The sequence below is a fragment of the Centrocercus urophasianus genome, unplaced genomic scaffold (assembly GCF_019232065.1).
Source record: "Centrocercus urophasianus isolate 14NV4802_14NV808 unplaced genomic scaffold, USGS_Curo_1.0 seq_10, whole genome shotgun sequence".
Taxonomy (NCBI): Eukaryota; Metazoa; Chordata; class Aves; order Galliformes; family Phasianidae; genus Centrocercus; species Centrocercus urophasianus.
The window spans coordinates 77,940,838-77,960,661 of NW_024884142.1; the positions used below are offsets into that span (position 1 = coordinate 77,940,838).

Here is a 19,824-nt window from a genome sequence, read left to right on the forward strand (position 1 = left end):
GTTGATTGATTGGCAGTCCCTGTAAGCTCTTCTGAGACTGCAATACTTCATGCCTAGAGGCATTCAAGGCCAGGCTGGATCTCTGCTCAGACTGATCTAGTAGTTGGTGACCCTGCGCATAGCAGGGGGGTTTAAACTGGATGATCATTCTGGTCCTTTTCAACCCAGACCATTCTGTGATTCTATGACTGATTACTGCATGGTGGACTTCCATATAAATGTAAAGTAGTATTCTTTTCTAGCAGACCTTTCATCATTGGATTTCTTCCTCCCCTGTATAATTCTTATCAGTTATTTGAAGAAGTCACGCAATAATCTTTTATTTCTTCCTTCCTCAAGCAGAGCCTTTGGTTTTGTCGACACAGGTTTATGAAGAATAGATTTCTTAGGTAATTTGTTTAAAGTTTTGTTAGGTTAGTTAACCACAGTCAGAATTAAACTTTGATTGTGAGGGCAGTTGTATTTTGGTGCAGATAATCTTATTATAATCAAAGAAGAAAACTTGCACCCGTTTTGAGGTCAGTGTGCCCTTTGCTTTTAGGTTGACCACAACATTCTTCCAAATAGTAACACTGGTCAATTCTTTGTGATGTGTCCATTTCTCGAAATGTTATTTTAAAGGCTTTTAGTTGTAAATCAGGATTTTGGAGATTGTGGAAAATTGTTTAAAGTTACTTTTATGTTTGTTATTAATCTGGCATTGCATTTGATTGTGAGAAATTGACTTCAATTTAATACAGCAGTCCAAAATACTGGTAATGTTAATGAAAATGTCAGGAACTGTATATGTCTTTAACTCAAGAAACCTCTGGACTGGGATGTGTGTATGTGTAAGGGTTTGTGTATGTCTTTCCTTAAAGGCACCTTAGATTTTTACAGTTTTCAAAAGGCTTTCATTAAAAACTTACCGAAAAACTCCCAAGTTTCTTTAAAAATATTTAAAAAGTACTGTTATACACATGTACATGAAGTTGCAAGATTTAACTTTGAATATATTTGTTATAAATGTATTCTTTATTATTATGCATTTTGTAGGTATTTAATATCTTGGCATTTTTTAGTTATTTGATCTTTTAGTTTTCCTGGAAAAAAAAAAAAAATCAAGAGATTAGAAATGTGCACAATTTGAACGATTCTTCATATCAACTACGTAATGCTTATTTAGGCTCAGTGAGAAGATTATTTGTCCTAGTATCTTAGACATACTTAAAGCATTTGAATACAGCTTGTGTGGTGTGATTTCTGGCATAAAGCTGAGAGACCACCAGGTGGTGCTAATGGAATACACTTTATGTTGCATTAGTGGTACATGAAATGTCTGAAATAGAGCATAAATGAGACCAGCATGATGTACAAACATTTATTATCTATTTAACAAAACTACTTTACCATGGCTAAATTGAAATATTGTATAGCAGCTTTGTTTTGGACTCTTCTTATTAAAAATAATAATAATGAATTGTGTTATAGGTGGAAGAGACCATCTTTTTTTTTTTTTTTTTTTTTTTTTTTTTTTTAATAAAGAGAGCACTACATGAAACTTGCTTATCGGTGTATTATGAGTATAGCCTATTATGATCACTTGCTTATTCTTCTACCACACAATGACTTTCAGTAGCAAAACTTTTGTTAATACTGTTTTAACTGCTGTCATTTTACTCAGTACGAGAATTGTCCTTCTAAGGAATGTACAGAAATTAGTCTCATTTATGTTTTAATTTTCCTTGGAAAGGGGAAATAATTTTTCATTAGATTATTTGGCTTGAACATTTGGAGAAAAAAATATAGATATATGCTTATTTTTGAATACATGTTTACCTACAGATTTTAGGTGCCATTTTTAACAACTCTTACTGGGGTCCTGAGTACTTCTGGCTCTTGTTAAATTGCATCCTTTAGAAAAGAAAAGAAAAAAAAAAAAAAAAAAAAAAAAAGTTGGTGTGTAAAGAACTGCGTGGAGCACCATAAATTTATGTGGCCCAGTAATTTGAGCAGGTTTGGTTTTGGCTTAAAGTGCTCTGACATTAAAAAAAAACATGTTCTTTGAAAGCAGAGCATTTTACAACATTAAATTACTGTAAAATTGTCCTAGATAGCACTGAATTGTTAAATAAAGAAGAATAAAAACAGTCCCCCAGATTATTTCCGCACCAAAGTGGCACTCTCACCCAGTCAAAAAAACAAAATCCAGGAAAACGGCAAACGCGAATCCCCAAACCTGTTTTGCTTGTAATCCTGTACTGTGGCGAAGCTCCATGCTCGAGCGCTGTGTGTGCCAGTGTCACATTAGCAACCACCTCGCTGTAGCTAAAAACAGTGAGTAAAACCTCTCAACAGCCGCTAATATGTCCGTAGGATCTTGCTTTGCTACGGTTGCTTGACCCAGAGAATGGTTTCTTTGGCATTTGTGGTCCTGTGCATTTACTGTGGGTAACGACTTCAATGTATTTAACATCTGGATTTCGCTGTCCTTGGGCAGCAGTGCGGGTCTGTTCCCCCTCCTATTTCAAGTCTGCTCCACCAAATAGTTTGTGGGATAGTCGTGTGCATATACAAAGCCATCTCACAGTGGCTGTCAAATATCCTGTGTATGCGTCTTCTGAAAGTGTTTTTTGTATGTTGTTTTCCTGCTTGAGATATGTTTCTTTTCTTTTCTTGGCTTTCCCCCCACCCCTTTGCCCTGTGAATAAGTTTTCTTGCACGTGAGAAAAGGAAATGTGCTCTTTTCGACTGTTTTTTCTCTCTCATCCTGAACTGAATTTTATTTACTTATTGTAGTAAGGAGCTCTAGTTCTACCTACTTTAAAATTTGGCACAGTGATTTCCTTTTACTACTGCAGAATCTGAGTATTACCACATTCCTCATTTCTGAACATTGTCTATGCAGCATTAATGAGAATCAATAAAATGTTAAGTGTCCTTAAGTCCCCATCCAAATCTTTTGTGTTGTTTTTTTTTTTGTTGTTGTTGTTAACAGACAAAGTACTGAGGGCTATCAGGCAGTGTTCTGTGCAGTAATACAGTTTATAGTACAGCATTGCTTAGCTAATAGTAATTTAAAAATAGCGTGGAAAATAATGAATGTGAATAGCAATTTTTTATTGGAAGGCAGTACCAGTAGAAAAGACGCTACATTTAGAAGTTGCTCAAGAGGTTAACTTTTGGACCTGTTGGAATAAAAAGATTGAATAGAGGTTAGTTAAAGCTGTTGGAAGTATGTGCTAATGTGTGTGGGTTTTTGGAAGCAATTTCTCTTTTACGAAGAAAGGGAGAACTCGCCAGATGCTGCCTTTATAATGTGTGAACAGGTTAAGAAATACATTCTGTTGCGTTGTTCTTTAAACTACCAGTTTCTCAGGAAAATCAGTTTATGGCTTCTGTCAACATCTTCATTTTTCAGCAGTCGTGTTTTTGTGATCTCAGACTGTGTTCTGCAACTAGTTTTTCTGGTGGCTGTCAGTTCTTTCTGTTGGAGGACATATGCCATTTATATTGTAGTTATGCTCCCAATGCTGAATCTTCTGAGTCTTGGTTCCATTTGCTGTATCCAGACTGCTGCCCATCGGGTCCAGGCAGTTTTTTGCTCTGTTAAACCAGTTGTTCAAGAGGTTCTGAAATTACAGGAATGCATGGGATTTTATTCTCTGTGTTTTTGAATGATCCAATCTGTTTGTCATATTGAATAGTTTTTGAGATTCCAGTAACTACAAAGTCAGTGTGTCAGCAAAAAAATCAAGCCTAGATTGAGTAGCAAACAATACAGCATTACAGTATGCAGCAACCATAAGAAATGTACATCACTTTTATCTTTGCATTTTATATTATTTAAAGCTTAACATGCTTGTAACACCGATAGGGATGTGTCTTATCTCCCTACTATTCTCCAGCTTTTTCTAAAGGAGGGCGTTTCTAAATTTCAGTTTTTTTATTCCTACATTTGATGTACTAAAAGTTCTTTAAAGAAAAATTTATAGCCTCGTTTAAAGAAAAACTCTATAAAGCAAAGTTCTGAATTTATTGAAAGGTCAGCTGCTTAAGGGTTGAGGTTTCCCTTCTTACAGCAATGATGAAGTTATTATAATGGGTGAAATAATAAAAGTAAAAGCAGTTCTGAAACTAATAGTAACTCTTTCGGTGTAGATGTTGTACCATGTTTTAATTATCAACCTGAAATTCGAGTTCTGTTGAAGTTTTGTGAAGAAATATGCTGTTTATTCAGTGGTGTCAAAATTTCCCTGCTGCAAATAAACTTAGACTGCGAATATTTGAGTGCAGTTTTCTCTTGAGTGAAACTGAGCACTCCAGGGTTTTTTTAATTGCATGCTGCGATTTGAATCGCTGAGTTTATCATTCCAGAATGAGCTTGAGGTGTGCTGCAGATACACAAACTGTAGCTGAGATTGCTACAGTTAGTAGCAAAAGATATTCCGTCTGCAGTTTTCTTTTGGGATGACATTAAGAGCGTGGAGAAGACAGAATTAAATGCTCACTGAGGAGCAAACTGCAGTTCAGCAGCTCTGTCTGTGCAGAGGTGAGGCTTTGTCCTGAGCATGTCAGGCAGTTAGCATTAGACAAGGTGTGCACACACATGACTTTCATTCACACAGTCAATGAACAGATATTAAACTTCCCATCCATAAAGGTGTTTTTAATGAAATTATCAGGTAGGTTTTTGTTTGCTTGTTTTGTGTCTGGAAGCCTGTTTGTCTGCTGAGTTCTGGTTACGCATTTTTTTATGTTATGAAAGTGTTACAGAGATTGATATTTATAATACAAAACTGAAAAATACCGGATGTTGTGGGCTAGGGATGGGTGTTTTGGCTTAGAGATGTTTTCCTTTGCACTATCTTAATTTTATAGGTATTCGTTTCATTGAAAAACTGTTAAAGCTGTGACGCTTTTAAAAAAAAATGAACATGTTAAATTAGGTAAACAGTAGGTCTTTCAGGTGCGTTGTTCTCAGTTGTTGTTTGATTGTTCACCATTTTATTTTGCAGCATTGTCAGTGAAGCAGGAGCATCTATCTACAGCGTGAGTCCAGAAGCATCCAAGGAAATGCCAGACCTCGACCCTAACTTAAGAAGTGCAGGTATTGTGCATTTTTCAGCGTGAAGCTCAATTCTCAGACTGCACTGCTTATAATATAATGTTTAATAACAGTCTAAGTATATTTAAAAAAAAAAGAAGTCTGCTTTCTTTTTGAACTTAAGTTCTTAGATCACTTCACATCTCAGATCCTAGGTGTTCAAATCAGTGACGTCATTGTCTAGCAAGGCCTGCAGTGTGGAGGCTCCATTGGATACAGTCCCATACCAAAATGGTAAAGGAGAGTTTTGAGGGATTAAATATGGCTGATGTATTGTGTAAACTTTCACATGTTCGTGCCCACACGAGCAAGTTCTTCTCTCTTTTTCCTTGTAGGTAAACAAGTGTCTGTGATAATTAAACATTTTATGGCCTAGAAAAACTTGAGAGTAGAGAACAGATTATTTTAAGATTTTGTCATCTTGAAGGATGATCATGTCTCTTTCTTTGCATTTGTTGTGACTACTTTCCAGGACTTCATGCAATGGAATGTAGTACTCCAGAAATACTATTTAGTTCTTATTTTTTATACCATTCAGCATGAATATTACTCAGGTAATGCAGTGTAATTTCTTAGAAATATGCAAGTGTCAGTGTTACCGTTTTCAGAGTTTTCTTAAGGAATGGTCTTCAAAGATGAAATTCCTGGCAAATTCACTGCTGTCTGAACTACTTGTGGAGTTTGTTGATTGGGAAACATCTGTAAGGACAGGTCTATGGTTATTTTGTATTACTTCACTTGTATATTTTTGCTCATGTGTCTTCTTGTGCTTGTTTTTATTCATTTTTTTGCTTTTCCTACAATTTGCTATCATACTCAATCCAGTAAAGCACAGTTAAAATTGCAGTAGAGCTCTTAGATAAATCTCCAAATGATGATATTCTTAATCTTTTTTAGTAACCTTTTGGCCAGGAAATTGTTAGGAATGCATCAAAATTGGTCATCAGAAAACAGCTCTGAAGTTATGTGGTATCTGAGGGTAAAACTTTCCAGGATTTCCCATGTTCCTCTTTACTCCCATTTCCACAAAAAGAAAAGGGAATTTGTGTTAATTCAATGTTTTAAGAGAAAGCTTTTGCAAGGATTTTGTTTCGAACCTCTGCATCAGCCATTCCCTTCCCAAGACAGACCTCAAGCCTTTTTCTGCTTGACTCATTCCTTCCCGCTTGCAAACTGGTTCCACTCTCATCGTTTTGTCCCTGGGCCAAAGAGATTTTGCTTGTGTCATGGTATGACCTGAGCAAACATTAGGCATGTGACATTTATATGTTTGTGACAGATGCCACTAACTTTCCCATGGGCTGAAGTTTTTTCTGTTGTTATTTGAGTTGATATAAATGTACGGAGGAACACTCCGAAGGGGAAAGTCTACTTATTAACAGTTTACTTTTCCAAATATAGGCAGTTTTCCTTTTTTACTGAAGTTAGTTTCTGAAATGTTCAGACGCTTTTATTTTGTGTTGCGTGACACAATACAGTAAATGAAAATCAAATTTGTAATACATGATTGATTTCAGTATTAATTATCTAGTATTCATCATTTCTCCATTATTACTATGAGGTTGCTTCAGGCATAACTTGAACATTATTGCATTTGAAAAGTTTGAAAAGAATCAACTCTTTTAATCTGCCACAGCAGTACCACGGAATGGATATCAATTAAAATACGATACTGTAGAAAGAAAACAAAATAATTGCATAGATCAGTGGCTGCCAGCTTTTTTGGAAATGACAGTGAGAAATGTATTTTCTACAGCAGAATCTTTCTGGAAGTTTTAGACTTCTGACATTTTTCTAGATGTCTTTTGGTGTCAATTTGTAATTAGCTGAACTGAAGTTGAAGACACTTTTTTTTTTTTTTTTTAGCTAAACAGAAAAATGTGACAACATTAGAGGGAAATAGTAACTGCCATTGTCTTTCTTTGCAAATGTTTTTAATAGCTTTAACTTTTGTGCTTTTGATTTTTCCTTTGTTTAATTTGCACCAAATGGAAAAGTGACATGGTGTCAAAGCTGACTTGTTTTTTATTTTAATTGTTGTGTTACATCATGTCAAGTTCTGTGCTTACATGATAGCATTTAATACACAAAAAGAAGCTGACAGCTGCACGATGAAGTGTGACATTTATAGTTAAAATAAAAGGTACAACTGATGTGAGATATCTTAACACAGTTTGCCACTTTAACATTTCTCTCAATGCAAACTTAAGGTTTTTTTTAGTTACACAGGTAGGCTTATGTTTGCCAGGTACATGGATGTAAAATATTAAACATACAATATTAGAACTTTCAAATCTTGTGAAATCTGACATTTGCAGTTTAGCAACTGTAATAAATTCCATATATTATTTCATATATTTACAGATAGAAATAGAACACATAAATCCTACTTTTGAATAAATAAATCTATTATCCTAGTAACTCCTTGGCTAAGTGTATAGGGGGGAAAATGCATTTATTGGGATTGCTAATTGGATATATTAGTTAAGTCAAGAATTCTACTGGTTATTTTTATTCTCTTTGAGCTGCCTTTGAAGATTGTAGAATGAGTGGGTGCCTAAAATAAATAGGAAAGGTAAACTAATTATACATACTTAAACTAGAGTGGAAATTCTTTATAGTCATTCATACAGTGCTTTTTACCACTGTTGTGGTTAGTTAAAAAAAAAAAAAGCTCACTTCATAAGCAAAAAAGCTTGTATTCATGTTGCAGTCGATGGAGGAGGATTTGTCCAGTTTTAGAAACGTCATCCACAGGTGGGTACCTCTTTCTGGCCTTAGGCATTATGAGCTGTGACATTAATTCTTTATGTTGAACCAGGTTCTCTTATAATCTTTGTAGCACTAAATGTGAATATTTCATGAAACCGTAGAAGCTTCTGTACTTCAGGTTCATTTCCTGTAAAATTGTGTAGAGGGGGATTCAACTAAGTACATAGTAAAGAACTTGATGAAATCTAGTTATTTCTATTTTAGTAGTGTGAGAAGGTATATATGACCATTTGATAGTCATTATAGGATTAATGAGCACAACAGCTATTTTTTTTCAGCCCTACAGAATTAGGAGATAAGAGCTTGTAGGACAGAGAAGTAAAAAAGATTTCCTACTTGGTAGGCTGAGGAAGTTCAGCTGCAGCAGTTGAGGAGGTAGCTTGTCTAAAAGCTTGTCTAAAAGCTTGTCTACTGGGGTGCAATGGCTGGGAGTTTTGGATGAACTGGCAATCGAATTGCCACTTGAGAGTGAAGAGGGTAAAAGGCTTCCTTGTATTCTCCATCCCTGAAGCTTTAGAATAGACTGAGGGGCTCTCTGGTTGAGATTTGCTCGAGCTTTTCTTACTGGAAGGCTGAATGCTAGTTTCCTTTTGAAGTATCTGTAGGAACCACGTTCAGTGAACTTGTGTAACAGTATAAATATATCAGTCATTATTCACGCCATCACCATTGGTTCAGAAGATTGTCTTTGCATGAGTGAAAGAAAAAAGCTAAACTCCATGCCACTTTCAGATGTGCTTTGTGGCAGTCAATATCAGCTTGGTTTTGGTTGGTGTCACTGAGCCTGTGAGCGATGGAATTTGGATCTTCCAAAACTTGGTATTTTGTTTTACTTCCATCCTTTTCTGTGTAATTTTGCCCATGGGTTTATTTTGATGTGCAGAATCTGTAATGCTGAGAAAGTTAGGTTTCTTAGGAAAAGAAATGAAATGAATCCATGTGGCTGTCATTGTGTAGATGCCACCAGACTTTTTAATATACTTTTTTTTTTTTCTTCCACTTCTGTAATTCCTTTTTATTGCAGAATTTTTGGTTGAATAAGGTTCACTAGACCAAATGGGAGGATGGGGAGAGACAGTGTAAGTTGTACAGGAAATATATGTACGTGTGGCCCTTCTCAGCATTGAAGGGTTGATGTGCGGAAAGACAGAATTTATGTCCTTCCCAGAGACCTGAAAAATTTCTTGAGCTGTATCTTAAATAGTGTTTTGTTATTGTTCTTGGTGCAAAGTGATGCACCATTGTTTGGCATATATTCAAATCAGAATTTTTATTTTCTGCTCTGTAAAAAGACAGTTGATCCATTGGAATACTCACCTTTTTTTTTAAGCCACTTTTTGAAGAGGCTTAAAAACACTTAAGAAACAGAAAACTGCTGAGATCTGACCTGATGTTGGAGAATTGCTATGAGGTAATTGTGTATCCCCAATCAGATACACACTCAGTAACATTAAGTGAGGAATTATTTCATTAAATTGATGAATTACCTTTCATTTTTATATGACCATTCTAACAAGCAAGCAGGCTTCTTTCACTCTTTAAAAAGGAAATTAAAAAATATGTTCACTGCACAGATTCATGAAAGTCATGCATAACAAGCATAAGTACTAGACTTATTTAAACATGGAATGAGGTGGGAATGGGCATGTCTTTTCAGACATTGTATTTGTATTAACTCTTCTCAGAAGTGATCTTGTGTGAAGCCTCATTTACTTCCATAATTGAATATGATCCAATGCATTTGGATTTTAATTTGCCCTTCTCTGCTCAGCTGCTGAAACAAAAGTTACATACTGTGCGTAAGGTAACATTGTGTAGTGCTCATTTTCCCCCAGCCACGTCACCCAGTTAGAAAAATAATGACTGTAGGTAAAGTGCTGCATAAGATTACTTTTTGAAAAGATTTGGTGTAGTGAGAGGGCCAGAATGTGTGTCATGCGGCATGCACAGGTATGATCTCGTACAGAAACTGTGTTGTTTCTAAAGGATGATTTCTGAGGATAAAGAGTCTAGGAGACCAAAAGGTCACACAGCACAGCTTGCCTTAGCATTGTCAAATCCCATCTGCTTGTCTTCTCTCCACAGGGCAGAATACATTGGATTATTGTACACTCAAAGTTCAGCAAACCACTTGCACTTTTCTTTGCAAAAGAAAGCCTTACAGGCTTTTGGGGCTTGTTAGGACTTTGAGACTGTCACGCCTACAGGGTTTTATTCCCTTGGGTGCTGTTAAAGATAGAGACATGCAGTTCAGAGCTGTCATCATGGCCAGCAGATAGAAGGTAAAGATCAGAAAAAATATAATTTCTTTTGACTTTATCTTAAGGAAAGTAAAACAGTTTGATGATTAGATGTGTGGGACATCGTGCCTTGTTGTCTTCTTGAGCTAATTTCTTCATCTTCTTAAAAGAGCACTACTCGCCCTTGGCAACCCAAGAGAGAAGGTCATTTCTCAAAAACTTTATTGGACAGAAATCTTATGGTTAAACTGTTCATGCTGCTTTCTGAGTGGAAGCTTACTTCTACAGCTTTCTGTAGATGATTGGTGCAAGATCTGCAAGTTTTCAGAAAGAGTTAGAAGAAAGGAAAGTAAGCTCTGAATTTTGTGTGCATTAAAAACATTTTACTTCTGCTACAAAGTCATACCTGTTTAGTTGGGTTGCATGCAATTCCAGGTGAAGAGAAAGAAATTACGTTTTGTATTACATGAGCTGCATTCTACATTTAAAAATGAGTTTATTGTGCTGTTGAAAGTCAGAAGGTGCAATGGTTGGAAACAGGATGGTTGATGAACAGCATCAGGAGGGAGGGAGGGCTTGTTCCTTCTCTCCGCCAGGACTGCTCTTAGAAGTGAGCAGAAGCTGGTCTGAAAGTGGGAGCTGGATTCTACTGCTTAAGCAACAGTCCATAAATACAGGTTGTCTGAAAATGATGGGGCTTCTTAAAGTTGTTCATGAACACGTGTACCAGCATCAGGGTTCTTTTTGAGAAATAGGGAAATGGATTTGAGTTAAGCAGAACAGTAGTAATATAGTGCTAGTTCTGAATGAATTGTTACACAGCTGTCAGAGATGTTTGTCAGTCTTGTTATTCTTGTTATTCTAGACAGGAATCTAACATGTTTCCAATCTATGCATACTTGATGGCATACATGAGATATATGTGTATTTGTATCAACATCCTTCTAATCTGCACTGTTTCCTCTGAAGCAGTAGAATGTAGCAGTGGAGTTGGAGGAGTTTGGTCTTCTGAAATCCAGACCCTCTGCAATTCCTCTAGACTCCTGCCATGAAAAAATGGGTGGTTATCCTGAGCTTGATGAAAACTCTCCTATTTCACTGTATTGAATAAGTATTTTCACCAAGCTAAGAAAGGTTTATGCATGTAGCCGTTCTCTGAATGGGTTTTAAAGTCTGCAACTGATATGTAATCTTTGCATATTTTGTGGAAAGATGTGACATTCACCTTCCTCTCATGTGCTTATCTGGATCTGAGTTCAGCTGATGGACTTTGTCTTCTTCTATTTGTCTTCTATGTAGAGTATTACTTGCTGCACTTACGATCAATCTGAAAATATGCCACCAGTCCTACCTAAAAGCAATCTCCTCAAGTAGAGCTTTAGTCCAGGCTCTGGTAAAGGCAGTTGCCATTAGTGTTAGATTTGAAAATGGTTTGTTTCCCTCCCTGTGCATGTAGATCTATGCATATGTATTATGTACATGTATTATATGTACTTTCCTTAAAAGACCTTGTTACCCCCTTGAAGCATTGAGCCAGGGGAGTGACAAATACAAGGCTGCTCTCTAATTGGAGAAGATTTTTGCTTTGCTTTTAGTGCAGCAGTACAATTCACGCAAACTGCTGCTGTTTTCTTTTTTAACTATAGGCATAGAAAAGGACATTTTGGTCACTTCAGAAATGTTTATTTTCGTTGCTGGAATAAATAAATAACTCTTGTAAGGTATGGAACTTCAAGTTTTCACATTTTGTAGTCATAATAATCAGTGCCACGGTGATGCAGTTAAAATTAGGACCAGAGATCTGAATGTGAAAAGTGTACTGACAGTTTTTACCTCTTAAGCTGAGCAGATGGGAAATAGTTTTCTGAATTCAAACCATCCTGCAAGACTAACTGATTTCTAGGGCAGAACAATCACATCATGCTTCAGTTAAATGGTTATGTATCTCCCACCTAAGATTGAATTCGGAGAAAAACATACAAAACAAAGCAAAACTATTAACCCCATGATATAGACTGAGATATAAAAAGTGTTAATACTAAAGAAAAGTGGGTTTTTGGGGTGTTTCTAAGAAGGAAATAGTGACTTAAAAATCTGCATTGCAATACTCACTTACTGAGGGTTTTCTCTTAATTCTCTTATTTCTTCCTTGCTTTTTGTATTTGAGCAGTCTCTTTTAAAGATTTTTGTAGTAAGTAAATAGAACATTGTCATTCATTATTTCATTAATCTTAAGCAAATAACAGATTATCAGTTTTATGGAGTTAAAAGTAAACTAAAATGTAACCTTTTTAAAACAAAAACCTGCTCACTTGCCACAGAAGAATTTTGGATGAAATGCAGCTGTTGAGCAGTTGCTTAAAATAAATTGCATACTTTAAACCCACCAAGAAGATATATGAGGATTCAAAACTGTGTCACAAATCCTGACCTACTGAGAAAGAATGCTTAATGAAAAGACTACTGTACATTTCACTGTATCCTTTGCAAGGAGGGTGAAATTCAGGTCAACAGGATAGAAAGCTTCCAGGACTCAGGAAACCCAAACGATCGATCACTGAGTAAACATTATTGCAGATACTTATGGAGAGTAATTGATCTTGAACACAATAATAAGCTTTATAAAAGGATTTAAATAAGTCGTAATGTTTCCATATCTACCCTCATATGATATATTGGCAGTAATTACATGTGCATTTATGAGTTAGTCTTTGATTACATTAATACATTATTTTTATTTAATTGACATTTTCTGTTTCACCCAGACTTTTAAGGTGTAAAGGTTAAGTTAAAAATGGGAAGGGGATTTGTTTAGTTTGAAGCACTTGTAGTTGCATGTCTCAATCGAAACAAAATACAGGAATTATAATAATAACACAAAAAAATGTCATTTATGACAAAATTGAAGTTGTAGCTTGTGGCTGCTATCTATTTATTAAAAATAATGATAATGTAACATGACCCATTACCTTCATATCTTCATTGTTTCAAAACATAGATGAGTGTTCCCACTCTTGAGGCAGAAAAATCATCACGGCTGCTGCTGGGGGCACGTTCTTTTCTTTATTCTTTAGGTAAAACCTATATGTATGGGTGTTAAAGAGATGCCGCCATAAAACTTGGGACTTGGTGTCCAAAATTATTTTGCTGCTTGTCATAGCAAGCAGCACTTGAATTCCACTGTAACTAAAGAGATTTGAGGTTTTTTTTTCTCTTTCCACCCATGGTCATTCCTGGCTCATTTTCACTCCCTGTCCACAGGCATTATGCTTTTGCTTCAGCATGGCTCTTGCATATAGCACTACTACAATATGTGATTGTCTGGACCACAAAAATTGGCATGCTGCCCCAAAAGTAGGTGCAATACTTAAGATTATTTATTATCTATTTCGTTATGTAATTGACAAGCTTTCTTGCTGCTCTTGAACCTTTATAAGAGTACGCATACAACTTTGGCCATAATTGTTAGTTGACATCTATTCCACTACTCAGGGGAAGCAGGTACCCCAATTTATAAGTCTTATCAGTCATTGACAGCGGATGCTGCTTTCTAATCTCTGTGAAAAATGATATTGCTGATTGTAGAAAGTATTAGTAAAAACAAAGTTTAAATACGTAATTGTGTTTGTGAGGACAGTGTAGTCTTAATTTTAGATTTTTTTTAGTTGGGGATGATGAGAGACTTACTGTTTTTAGATAGGGGTATCCAGATAATGAAGTATTTTTGCAAGCTCAGGAGGGCACATCTTCTCATTAGCTATCAGTAAACAAAACATTTTAATATAATCCTGTTTTTTTCTGTAAAGATGAGTCTGGGACTTACATGAGTCATGCAAGTAGCTCTTACGCAAACTTTTCACCCACCGCACTGTCATCACTGACAGGCAAAAAGACATAACTATCATTTTGTCTTGTCAAATAACCAAAGGATGGTGTGAACTGAGACCACCAAACAGTTAAATTACCTTTTTTTTTTTCTTTTTTTTTTTTTTTCCCAAAACAACAGAGAAGGTCCTAATGACATTGCAGGATTTGGGTAAATATGCTTTCTGCAACCTTCTTTTTCTTTCTGTTTGGAGGTGAAGTTCATCTGCATTGAAGTCAGAGGACCGCCTAGGCAATCTTGTCCCCTCTAGCTTTAAAATTTTATATAAATTTACTGCATGGCAGCACAATATGTTGCTGTCATTCCAAATATTGCAATGCTGTTTTTTTCTTAATTGACAACTTGAAGAAGCTTTGCATCTATCTGGTATGCAGTTTTTGTGGTTTTCTCCAAGAAGCCCATGTATCCACAATATTAATACCCTTTAATATTGAATAACTTCTTTCTCCATTTTATCATATTTTGCAAATTGTATTTCAAATGTCTCATGTTTGGTTCACTGATTACTTTGAGAAATCCTGTTTTCTGTTCTTGCCCTACATGCAGTCATGATATTTTTGAATTTTTGGAGCAAAATTGAAACATACCTTAATAGTGGAAGTAAGAATGTACCGCCTAATTCATTGTCATTATTCTAAAAATTCATTATTTGTAGCCATTCCTGAAATGTATTTCAAACATACAAAAATGTCTTTAATAAATATTGAAGTGTAATAAATATTAGTGTAGTATTTCAGTATGAAAAATGCTCAAAATGTAGTGATGTAAGACCGTCAGGTTTTACTACCTATGATTTTGCAGTCTGGTCTGTAGGGAGCAGACCTTGCATATCTGCAGACCCCTCATGATTTCAGTAAGACTGTGCTTGTATTGCAGGAATCTAGATCATGGCTGAAACAGAGTGGAGCCTTATTGCCACCTGAAAAGATACGCCTATTGAAGCATTCTATTTCTGTAAGAAAAGGTGGCTTTGCCTATACAGGGGACAGCAGATTTTCATCTTAATTCAGTGTAGAAGTGAATTGGTTCCTAGAGATAGCGTACTCTTATTGTTTTCCTTGTTCTGCTTTTTTTCCTTTTGAATTTGAAATGTTCTGGAATAAAATAGTGCAGTGGAAACTGCAGGTCAGCGTCTCACTGGCACATGTAGTAACTGCATCCCTTAAACCATACAACTGACCGCTAATCTTTGATATTGTAACGATTTCCTGTATCATCCAGGCAAGCACTTAACTATGTGTGACTTTATGCATGTGAAGAGTTTCTCTGGTTTGGGTGGGAATACTACCATGCATCTGTGCTGAAGGGCTTGTCTGGGTCAAGACCCACATCTCTGCTGGAAACTTCATTGGGATACAATGACACTGTCAACCTAACTTAAGAAAAGTGGTATCTAAGTTTTCCTTTTATCTGAAGGTTCTTTAGAGAAGTTTATATTTGGAAATGTCCTAAAAGATGTAATGAAAGGACATACGGGCAGTGACAGATGTTTGCACTCAGCTTGTCTAAAATGCAATTTTTGAAATGTTTTTCGTATGAAGTAAAAAAAAAAATTCTGTAAAAACTTATTTGGATATTGATTTTATGACAACTTTTTGGTAAACAAAATGTTTGGTGCATGCATTTGGCTAGGAAAAATCTTTTGAATGTTCTGGATCCACACTGCTTTCAAGGGTGTTGTGCTCCATTTTTGTTTGTTAGGGGACTGATGATAGGTACCTCTAGTGTTTCAAAGTAATTAATGCAGTACTTACAGGAAAGCATTTCTGTAGTAAGCTATACTTGTGTGAGCTATAATCAGTGTACTTGCACTGGTTGACCTTTTCTGATTTTTGACAAGAAGGCATATGTGATAGCCTTTGAATGCAGAACTTCTCTCTTGGAGAAGCACATGTATCAGATGTCACCAGTATAGTGCTCTCTGAGCTGAGCTAGCAAACTGCCATTGTCAGCATGTTAAAATTGATAATAGAAGGTATGAAAAAGTCTTGCATGACCGAGCAGTGAACTTTGTGCTAACTGTACATTTACCAGTGCAAATCCTTAAAACTGAAATCTCTAATGCTGTACTCAAATGATAAGTTTTGTGGTTATGGTTCGAGGAGCTTGCATAACTAATAAGCATTAGGTATACTGTTTTGGCTTCAAGTATCAAAGTTTAGTCGAGTTCTTTTACAAAATGCTGTCAAGTCTTTAACAATCTGCAGTAGCGGTAGCTGTCATTTAAATTAGGGCCTCCAAGCTGATTAAAGGGTTGAGGCACTTTTCATACAAGGAACAGATGAGAGCTGTGACCCTTCATCCTAGAGAAGAGAAGGCTTGGAGGGATGTCACTGATTTGTGGAAATACCTGTGAGAGAATGAAGAACAAGGCAAACTCTCAGTAGTTCCCACTGACAGGACAAAAGGACAGGCATATTGAAACAGAAGATTCCACCTGAACACACACACACACACACACACACACACACACACACACACACACACAAAAAAAAAAACAAACAAACAAACAAACAAAAACTACTTATTTACTGTGTGTGAGTGTATAGAGTGGCAAAAGCTGCCCGGAGACTGTAGAGCCTCCATCCATGGAGATGCTCAAAACCCAACTTGACACAGTCTTGGACAATCTTCTCTAGGTTACTTTGCGTGAAAACAAGAAGTGTGATAAAACAATCTCAAAAGATCCTGTTGAATGTAAACAATTCTATGTAAAGCTTCTCTATCTCTTATATTTACTTTATACCTAGCTGTAGAAAGCTATCTAAAGCTTTATATGTATGAAATATTTTACTTAACTATATGTGTATAATTGTGTGTCATTTAATTGTATGCTAATGTATATATGTGTATATAAATACATAAAATTATCTCCACTTGCTTTTTTTTTTTTCTAAATGATTACGTAGGTATTTTTGGCCAAATTACCAATTGCATATATATTTTTATTCCTGATTCTTGTCTGTTCTCCCTCTGACCCACTGTTCATTTTCTTAAAAATGAATTCAGAGGTAAAATAAATTTTAGAAATCACCTCTTGAAGTGCGGGGTTCCTTCTGGAGAGAGTTTTCAAAGTAGTGCAGTCATCTTCTGTCCTACTTTTCTCGCTCTTACACAAGTACATCTGGAGGGTAAAGCAGTTTTGGCAACAAGACCTGGCCTTTGAAAACTTAGTTAAGAAAAGCTGTGCTCCAGTGAAACTCAGTTTTGCTGAGTTTATCAAATTTTTTAGATCTCTGGGCTAGGTTTGCTTTGTGCACTTCATTTTCTGCTTTTTTTTTTTTTTTTTTTTTGGTAGTTGTTTAGGGTGTTCTTTGTTTGTTTTTCAGTATTAAGAGTAACTCCAGGTTCTAGTATTGTTTGTTAATGTTTTCTTTGATATAAAAATGAATTGGGGGAGAGGAAGCTTATAAATGTAATGCTGAACAGTGGAACATACCTCTTTCAGTGTTTGTAGGAGGGAGCACAGTTGTAAATATGAATGTAGCTCAGTATCAGCAGAGTTGGACAAAGGTTGAGAATTTGAAGTTTGAAATTTGTAGATAGGTATTTTCTCTAAGATTATGATAAGTAAAGTAGTAATCATTAAAGTAGACTTGAAAATTTCAGGCTTGTTTCAAGTATTAGGATGTAGAAAAACAGAAATTTTTCCCCTGTGCTCTTCCATGGCAATAATGTTGGAAATAGCTTTATTTTTTCCTACCTGGTTATGGCAATGACAGTCTGTATATTGATGTGTTTTGGTATGCAGATTTGATTAAAAGATAGCAAAGGAGTCAACTACCTGAGAACTTTCTCTGAAGTCGATACTGAATTTTGTGGTTGAATTATATAAAAAGTTTCAACTCTAAATGTGCAGGTTAACTTAGAAAATACAGTATTTGAGAAATATTGGATGGCTACTCCATTCATTTTTTTTAGTGCATATTTGTTGCTACATATCTTTGATTTAACATTAAAGAGTGTAATTTAAATTGTTAAATGTTTATAAATGTTAGTATTGAGACAAGGGAGAAATTTACTGTACGCAGTTCTGTTTAACTTTGTGGCCTGAGTATTGGATATGATGTTGTATTACAGTATGAAATCTTCTTAAGATCTTTGTTTGAATTATTCAATTAAAAAATGTTTGATTAACACACTCTTTATCTCCTGTGTCTAACAGTGGAAAATAATTTTATTATTGATAATTTCCAGATTAAAAAAAAATTAAATACATAGAACACGGGAAAAAATAGCAAAAACTGTTATATGCTTGTGATTTTCTGTTTAAACAATTGTTGTTTTCTAATTCTATTTTTCAGTTTCCATAGCTAGACGCGTACAAGACCCACTAGCTGAGCTAGTGAAAATTGAGCCCAAGCACATAGGAGTTGGAATGTATCAGGTAAGATAATACATATCATTTAAGTAATCCATCATGATAGAAGGCAAAACCAAAATGCTTTTTTATAATCAAGTGCCAACTAGTTACGTCTCCTTTAAGGGATATTTGTAGAATTCGTGAAGTAGTAATAAAATGCTTTTGAAAAAGTCAAAGAATGCGTCTTCTCTAATCTCTAGTTTTAACGATTGTGATTGAGACTCAGAAACTGCTGTAGCCAGATTTATAGTCTATTAAAAACATCAAATCAGACAGGTAATTTGATACGTAAAACCTTTTTTCCCCATTGTTACAGCAATGGGGTTTTAGCTCTTTGTGTAAAATACAATAGGATATTGATCCCTCATTTAGAAGCCCTTAATTTGTGCTATTTGATACATTTCTCTGAAGTTTATAATAAAAACTTTTGTTTTGAAGTTTTGCATTTACTAAAGTTGATCTGGAAAAAGTTTGGCAACTCATTTATTTTCCTACATCTTTGTAGGTTATTTCTTGGAAGTATCATCTACCTTCAGAGTGTATTTACCAAGGGAATATCGTTCAGAAGTGGTACATAGGACATTGTCATTTTCTAGTACATTAGCATCGATGCTGGGAAACATTTATTCACATACTTTATTCCAAGCAAACAGAGAAGTTTAAAAAAAAAATAAAATAGAAACTTTAGTATGTGCTTATCTCTATTTTTGAGAGTAGAGAATGTAAGTAAATTTGAAAGACTGAAATGGGAGTCAAAAAGGAAAGTACTCTAACTTTTTTTGGATCGGTGTGTGAGTGTTAATGGGGTGGGCTACAATTAAGAGACTAGAATCATTTACTGTCACGTGACAGGTTTTGAAGAGATGTGTATCATGGATTATTGTACTATTTGGCTTTTTTTAGAGGGAACCGAGGTCAACATTTTGGTTGGTAGAAGTAGTACTCAGTGCTGTTTTTGCAAGCTGTACTTATATTGCCAGAGTCTACGTTTTATGTTCTCAAGTTCCTTGCTAACTGTGGAACTTAGCAGTAAAATTAGCTTATGTCATAATCTGTCACTATGAAATATACCACAGCTTATGAGGAAGGTTAGATATAAAGGTTGAAATACTGAAGTGTTCTTTAACTTAGGTATCCAGATTTTCAGTAAAAGTAGGTTTTAATGGTGGCAGCCAAAACTGGGGTGGTCTTCTGGCAAAAAGAAGATTCAGTCTGAAGCATACTTGTTTTGTTTTTCACTTGTGGAGATAGCTTGCTTTAATTTTTAAAGTAGCAGTATTAACAAATCATACAGATTATCCTTGGTCTTGGTTTTAAGGTAGAAGAAAGTACGGTGTTCTTCTTTTAAAACAAAACAAACAAAAAAAAAACTTGAAATGTGATGTCCTAATATAAGCCCTTCGAGTAAAAATTCATTATTTTTAACAATTTTTTTTTAAAGTCTATTCAAAAATTAAAAACTGTTATCTTTGAATTA

At 35.3% G+C, this 19,824-nt stretch overlaps 1 protein-coding gene across 3 annotated transcripts in view; it reads left to right on the top strand.

The window, feature by feature from the left end:
• SRBD1 (S1 RNA binding domain 1) overlaps positions 1-19,824 on the top strand; it is a 122,874-nt gene that overhangs the window by 53,217 nt on the left and 49,833 nt on the right. For all 3 annotated transcript variants that reach the window (XM_042824618.1, XM_042824637.1, XM_042824627.1), the window contains 2 exons: positions 4,998-5,089; positions 18,289-18,371. In XM_042824618.1, coding sequence (XP_042680552.1) covers positions 4,998-5,089; positions 18,289-18,371 — 175 coding nt within the window. The remainder of the gene's footprint in view (positions 1-4,997; positions 5,090-18,288; positions 18,372-19,824) is intronic.